Source organism: Mirounga leonina, unplaced genomic scaffold (genome assembly GCF_011800145.1).
Source record: "Mirounga leonina isolate KUSES-001 unplaced genomic scaffold, KU_Mleo_1.0 Mir_125, whole genome shotgun sequence".
NCBI classification, from domain to species: domain Eukaryota; kingdom Metazoa; phylum Chordata; class Mammalia; order Carnivora; family Phocidae; genus Mirounga; species Mirounga leonina.
The window spans coordinates 31,310,967-31,318,400 of NW_023270305.1; the positions used below are offsets into that span (position 1 = coordinate 31,310,967).

Below are 7,434 nucleotides of genomic sequence, written 5' to 3' on the forward strand. Positions count from 1 at the left end.
AGGAGTACAATTGTTGGATCATATAGTAAGAATATGTCTAGTTTTGTAAGAAATTGCCAAATTGTCTTCCAGAGTGGCTGTACTACCATTTTGCATTCCCACCAGCAAAGAAGTAGAGCTCCTTTATAGTTCCACATCCTCGCCAGCATTGAGTGTTGTCAGTGTTTTTGGATATTGACAATTTTAATACATGTGTAGTGGTATTTCTTTAATTTGCAGTTCCCTGATGACATGTTGATTATCTTTTCATGTGGGTTGGTGGTTGTGTTTTGGTTTGCTCTTTTTTTGTTTTTGTTTTTTGCCATCTGTATATCTTTTTGGTGAGGTATCTGTTTAGGTCTTTTGCCCATTTTTAATTGGGTTGTTCATTTTCTTATTGTTGAGTTTTAAGAGTTCTTTGCATACTTTGGGTAACAGTCCTTTCTCAGATATGTCTTTTGCAAATATTTTCTTCCAGCTTATGGCTTGTCTTCTCATTCTCTTGTAGGGGTGACTATTTTTATTATAAAATAATTTTTATCTGCCTCACCTGCTTCTTTCCTTGTGGAACATAGAAAGTACATCTTAGTCTAGTCTTTTATTTTTCTCTGTATACGTATCTTCTTTGAGTTTCCATTGTAGCACATACATATATTTTTGGTCTTTTAAAAATCCACTTACCCCAATCTTGATTGGTTATAAATTAAATTTTTTGGAATTAGTTTTATTTCTAAGTTTATTTTTGCTTCTTCTTTTCCCCACTATATTGACTCTTCCCTTTCTTGTTCAACAATTAGAAATTTATACCTCTTTCAAAGTACAAATGTTTTAGTATTTTAACACTTGTCACACCATTTTTTTCTGTCTCCCATCTTTTTGTTTTTACTAACTCAGCTCAAAAAAGTTTATTGAACACATGTCACATTCAGGCACACACTCTGGTATAGACGCAGGATCCAAATTAGGATAAAACATGGGCCTGTGTAGACATCAAACATTATAGTTCAAAAAGAACTGTATGGAATTAGCTTTACTTTTGCCCTTCTTCCCATCACTTACTTTTTTACAATAATCAATAGTAACTTTAATATTTTAGAACTTTTTTGTACCATTATAATGGCATATATAATTATTTCAACCATACAGATTCTTGGTATTTCTGCTATAATTATAATAATCTTAATCTTTTTTTTTTTTTTAAGATTTTATTTATTTATTTGAGAGAGAGAATGAGAGAGAGAGCGCACATGAGAGGGGGGAGGGTCAGAGGGAGAAGCAGACTCCCTGCTGAGCAGGGAGCCCGATGCGGACTCGATCCCGGGACTCCAGGATCATGACCTGAGCCGAAGGCAGTTGCTTAAACAACTGAGCCACCAGGTGCCCAATCTTTTTTTTTTTTAAAGATTTTATTTTTTGATAGAGAGACAGTGAGAGAGGGAACACAAGCAGGGGGAGTGGGAGAGGGAGAAGCAGGTTTCCCACAGAGCAGGGAGCCCGATGCGGGGCTCGATCCCAGGACCCCGGGATCATGACCTGAGCCGAAGGCAGACGCTCAACGACTGAGCCACCCAGGCGCCCCAGTAATCTTAATAAATAGATCAATATTTTAGTTTTCCATTCTAATGTTAAGGGAAATGAAGTATTCTCTGCAACTAGCAAACTTCCTGACTCCTTTGGAAAAATCATAAAATTGTGTGTATGTTAGACAGTCATTTCCTGGTCACTCTTGTTTCCTTGCCTCTCATCTTCCTTTAGATGTGAAAGCTGTTGTTGAACAGCTCAGAACTTTAAGTCTCATGAAATTCCAGAACAGATTTGGAGGGGTGCTAAATCTTTGTTTTGACATGTTAAAGATGTGTGTGTGGCCGGGGGGCAGGGCAGAGGGATGATCAGTTGCTATTATCGTGATTTCTTAGATAGAATATGTAGTATGGATATGATCAGACTACCAAAAATGTGTCCTTAACAAGGAACAGTAACCACCATACTGCAACACATAGACTCACTGTGTATCTTATCCTGATTTCTCTCATTTTCCTGAGGACCAGTGACAGGTCTCTCACAGAGCAGTCGCCATCCATAAGCTGGTCTATGGGGAGCACCATGTTGGGTATCCTAAGGTATTGAATTTTCCACTGTGGCCTGGCAAGGTCTAGAGCTGTTCCTCCCATGTGTGACTTGTCTTGGGTGTCACAGTCATTCCTAGCTGACTTCTTCCTTCAAGATCAGATGCATGCCTTCAGGCAGCTTTCTAGATCAGCCGGTTTGTGTGCATGCTCAGAGAATGTGTACCTATTGTAGCCAAAGTCACATACAATTTGGAAAAGTCAGTCTCTTGGTCAACTAGCACAGTAATGTAGTCTGCCAGTTCATAAATAGCTTTGGGAGTCCACCTATTACTGATCTCTTTTATAAGAATACCTTATGACTGTTACTCTTTATACCAATTCTGCGTCACATTCTGTTAAAGAGTCCTGTTACTTTTCCCTCTCAGCGGTTTTGCGAGTGGCTGGTTCCCTGCAGAAGAGCACGGAAGTGATGAAGGCCATGCAGAGTCTTGTGAAGATCCCAGAAATCCAGGCCACCATGAGGGAACTATCCAAAGAAATGATGAAGGTGACCTGGGGCCACCCCTGCATCCCATTCCTGGAGGTCACTCCCAGCAGATGGTAGGCGGCTAGGGCCAGGGGTGGGCAGGAATGAACGGACCACTGTTGCCAGACAGAATGATTTTGAAGACAGAGGAGCAGCTCTTAACACTGGTTGAGACCGTCTGAGCTGACAAGAGCGGAGGCTGGGTCAGATCGCCAGTGTCCCAGGATCAGGGCCTAGAAAGATCTTCTGCTGGTGGCCTTCAGGCAGGGATAAGGCTCAGGAGGACACTGTTACTGAGCCCCTGCAGCCCGTGCTGTGTGACACGTGCTGTCCTAGAGAGTCCTCCCGGTGACCCTGTGGGGGAGCTGGGTTTTACCCCATTTTACACGGGAGGAAATCGAGTCTTCAAGTTGCCAGGTAATCTACCTAAGTGACCTTGGCAGTAAGTGACAGACCTGGGGTTGCAGCACACACGTCTGACCTTATTGCCTGAGCTGTGTTAGAGGTGGCGACAGTGAGTTCCTCAGACAGCTGTGTTTCTCACTTTGGACTTGTGACCTGAGAGCCAACTTTGTACACCTCAGATTCCTCTATATTAGCTTACGTATAGAAATTGCCTTTCTTCCTCCTGGGGAATTGCATTTGTGAACTTGAATTCTGCGCAGGGCTCTCGGGCGTGGGAGAGAGGAACGGGAGAAAGTTGATGGAACGACAACATAATGCCCAGAACCCAGGTCTTTGGAACGAGAAGTGCTTGGGCAGTAGTAGGGAGGAAATGGGGTCAGGAGCGTGTGTCCTTTAAAAGTGGTGTGTGGATCTTTTTTCCCAAGTTGTGATGACTGTCCATGTAGAACTGGATAAAAAGGTAATTCTTAGAATGACTTTAGGCCTGCTCATTCTAACTTATGTAGCCACCAGAATCTGAGGGGAAGACCCTTTTAGAATCTGGGGTCTTTTCCACAATGGTTTCTGAATGCTGAGAGTAATATAGATTGGGAGGAAGGCTTGCATGTAATACATAATAAATATTTACTGAACTCATTCCAGGATACATCGCCAAGTACAAACTGAAGCCTCTGGTAGGGGCCCAGCTCCTTGAGGGCAGGGACATGATGTTAGTCATTCCATTTGTTCCCAGACCCTGGCCTGTGTGTGGCACAGAGCAGGCATTTGATGAATGGTTGCTGACTGAATAAGTGAATAAATGAGTGAATGACTTCTACCTCCAGGATGTGGAAGACTGTTACAGTCAGGATTCCAGTAGGCTCTTTTAGCCAGTTACAGAGCATGTCCTGAACCTCCTCTACGGTAGCCTCCAACAGTAAGATGACATCCATTCGTTCAGGTCAGAAGTCTCCACCTGTGTGAATTGAATTTATTTGTAAATTTAGGTTGGGAGGAAAGGATCTGAGAGGGGGTAGAATATGGTTATTAGTCTGATTCATGTCATTTGGACAGGAAAGGCAGGCAGGAGAGAGGGCTTGCTTTACATCTGATGCCATCAGCATGGTCATTGAGCGCCATGCCCTGCTAAGTGCCCTGCTAAGTGCGGGGAAGCCAGGGCCAGAGCTGCCACAAGTGCCCCTCTGCTCCTTGAACCCCTGGGTCAAGGGGCTCAGCTCTTGCAAGTGGCAAAGCAATTAGGATTTTTCTCTTCTGGCAGCTTCTCAGAAGCCTGAACCCATACTTTCCTTCTGCCTCTCAGTCCCTTCCCATCTCTTCTACCCAGGGATACCAGGGGCCTCTTTCTGTCACTGGAGGGTGCTGTTAGGACCTTTTGCTTCAAAACCAAACAAAAGACCGTCAGTAGGGTTTTACTTGGGAAGACTGTGGGTCCGGCTTGTGTTGGGCAGTGTTCGAGAATGGTTTTCTTGTGCCCCCACACTGAGGACACAGGAGGCTGAGTGGCTGGCTTCCGGCTGCCAGGCACGGGGCTTCCAGTAAAGTCTGGGCGTTACCTTGTTGGGTCCAGAAACCTTATCAGTTCTCTCAGGAATGGAGGATCAGTCTTTGGTGAATTGTTTGATCCTTCCCAGAACCCCTTGGACTGGCCCTGTACCGGCAGGTGTAACCTGGACACGCTAAGTACTCTTCAGGCCTTTTCAGGGGTCCATAGAACCCCAACTGCTCTTAGTACTTGTTAATCATAGTGTCCATGAAGACTCCACTCCATTTTTTTTTTTTTAAGATTTAATTTATTTATTTGTCAGAGAGAGAGAGAGCACAAGCAGAAGGGGCAGCGGGAGAGGGAGGAGCAGGCTCCCTGCTAAGCAGAGAGCCCGACGGGGGCTCAGTCTCAGGACCCTGGATCATGACCTGAGCCGAAGGCAGACGCCTATCTGACTGAGCCACCCAGGCGCCCCAGGGTACATGCTTCCTAAGAGAGCCCAGAGCACACTCATTTTCAGTAGGTTGTTCCTCAAGTGCTGTCATTACAGTCTGGGTTACTATGTGAGGCTCTGCTGAGAGAGGGCCCCCACCAGCCCTGGTACTGAATATGGAGAACAATTTCCCTGTGGCCTTTGCCTTTCTTCAGAGAGGAGAGACAGCATCAGTGTTTCTAGTGGCCATCTGTCTAGGTATTAGCCCTCAGAAGGGTGGTCTGGACTTGGAGACACTAGGGCTCGGGTGGAACTAGACCCACAGAGGAGTCTCTGGGGAACAGATTTGATGTGATCTGTTCTGCCTTTAGGCTGGCATCATAGAAGAAATGTTAGAGGACACTTTTGAAAGCATGGATGATCAGGAAGAAATGGAAGAAGCAGCAGAAATGGAAATTGACAAAATTCTGTTTGAAATCACAGCAGGTATGGCCCTGAGATTCTTCCTCTTTCTCCCCTCCTTTTGTGGTCATTCTTCTTGCAGTCACTAAGTTATCTAGTAGCTTTTTCTTTTGGACTCTCTTACTTCCACATTTTTTAGATTATAAAGTTAGTTCTTGAAAAATAAACACAATATCCATAACATCTTTTTAAAAATTCCTAGAGTTTTCAAAATGGTAAGGAGAAGCACTGCTCTCACAACACTGCCGTTGGGAGCTTAACATTGGGATAGACTTTCTTGAAAGCAGTTTGGCGATAGCTGTCAAAAGCCCTGGACCTAACAGATTGATTTCCAGGAGTTTATTCTGTAATTAAGGATGTGATGAAAGATTTAATTCAAGGATGTCTGTAGTATTATTTATCATACTGAAAAGTTTGAAACAAGCTAAATGCCTAATAATAGAGTAGTGGTTGTATTGTGTTATATCTGTTTTAATGGAATACTTTATAGGTGTGGTAATGTGGAAGTACATTCGTTGACATGGAGAGATGTCCACAATATAATGTGTGGGAAAAGCCTTGTTACTGCAATCCATACTCTTGTGTAAAAACTAGGCCTATAGAAAAAGTCTGGAAAGGGAATAACAAAAAATAGTAGTTATCTCTGAAAGTTAATGAGGTTTTAAACTTTATTATTTACTTCTGGATATTGGGTCTTAGGCTTAATAAAAAAAGTGGTGACATTTAATTTTTATCTATTTGTTTTAAAATTGTTTCTTTGTTTTAAAACTATTGGGAGAAAGACTAGTTGCTTCAGGAAAACATTTTGTGAAGGTTTAGAAACAATTTAGTTTTACTGAGAGACATTTAACATCTTCATCTTAACACTTAACATCTTGAAAATTAAGTATTCAGTAGTGTTTAGGAATTTAGACTAAGAGTGTCAGAACCAAAATTCTAAAAACCAGAATCCTCAGTTATTGTAACCTTGGTCTCATCACAAGCTGGTGTTTGCATATAGCTCATGCAAACAGCTCGTTTTATTGCCCCTTTTCTGTTTCTTGTTGGACTCTTCCAGGCACGAAAGGCAGAGAGGATGAGGGACCACTTCTTTAAAATGATACTTGGTTAATTTATTTGCTGTTTCTTTTCAGGGGCCTTGGGCAAAGCACCTAGTAAAGTGACCGACGCCCTTCCAGAGCCTGAACCTCCAGGAGCGATGGCGGCATCAGAAGATGAGGAGGAGGAGGAAGAGGCCCTGGAGGCCATGCAGTCCCGTCTGGCCACACTCCGCAGCTAGGGTCCGCCCCGCTGGGCCCTCGGGCTCTTTCCCAGCCCACCTGCCAGGAGCGGGTACACCCCTCTGAAGCAGCACCATTTTCTGTACCTCTTGCACTACACCTCTAAATGAGGCACTGCATTCTGAGAAGGTTCTCTGCTCCTATCTTTTCACTCTTTGCAGAGGTTTTGGGATCTCAACAGGATTGTCCTTGAGAGGTGGGGTTATAAATGCATCATTTTCAGGGGTATAAATAGAAGTATCTTTTGGAGGGGAGGGCAAAGGAATCTGTCTTCTCACAATGCATCATTTTCAGGAATATAAACAGAAGTATCTTTTGGAGGAAAGGGCAAAGGAATCTGTCTTCTCCCGAAGCACTTCTGAGGATAGAGTTGACTGCCTGAATGTTGAGGACTCTACCGTTTTTTGTCCCTAAAACACTATTATATAAAATGGATTTTAATAAATTTCTGCTTTAACACTTGGTCTCATTGTAGCTTGTCATGTGCAGTGAATTTTCAAGGTGTTTTGCAGTTTCAAGTTATATGTTGACCTTGGAAGGAGAGGAGGTGCTACAGCCAGTTGTACGGGACGTGGAAGCTCAGCACAAGAGGCTTCTGCTCCGAGGACGCTGTTCCCCAGCCTCACAGATGTGGTGTGGGAGCCACACTTCTGCTTTCTGTCATCTGTTTAAGCAAAAGGATCCTCGAGAATTAGGACTCGTTGTCCTGTTGTCTGGATGGCTGTATTATGTCCTAAAACAGGTGTGTGTATGTAGTTTTCCTTGCCCTCCTTCCCAGTGCAAGTTGGACCCAGAGC

At 43.7% G+C, this 7,434-nt stretch overlaps 1 protein-coding gene across 3 annotated transcripts in view; it reads left to right on the forward strand.

Annotated features, from left to right (window-relative positions):
* The window catches only part of LOC118007890 (charged multivesicular body protein 3), a 103,611-nt gene extending 96,510 nt beyond the window's left edge, over nucleotides 1-7,101 (forward strand). For 2 of the 3 annotated variants that reach the window (XM_035001115.1, XM_035001113.1), the window contains 3 exons: nucleotides 2,474-2,595; nucleotides 5,267-5,381; nucleotides 6,491-7,101. In XM_035001115.1, coding sequence (XP_034857006.1) covers nucleotides 2,474-2,595; nucleotides 5,267-5,381; nucleotides 6,491-6,636 — 383 coding nt within the window. In that variant the 3' untranslated portion in view covers nucleotides 6,637-7,101. The remainder of the gene's footprint in view (nucleotides 1-2,473; nucleotides 2,596-5,266; nucleotides 5,382-6,490) is intronic. The other variant, XM_035001114.1, reaches the window with a different exon arrangement.
* The last annotated feature ends 333 nt before the right edge of the window (nucleotides 7,102-7,434 follow it).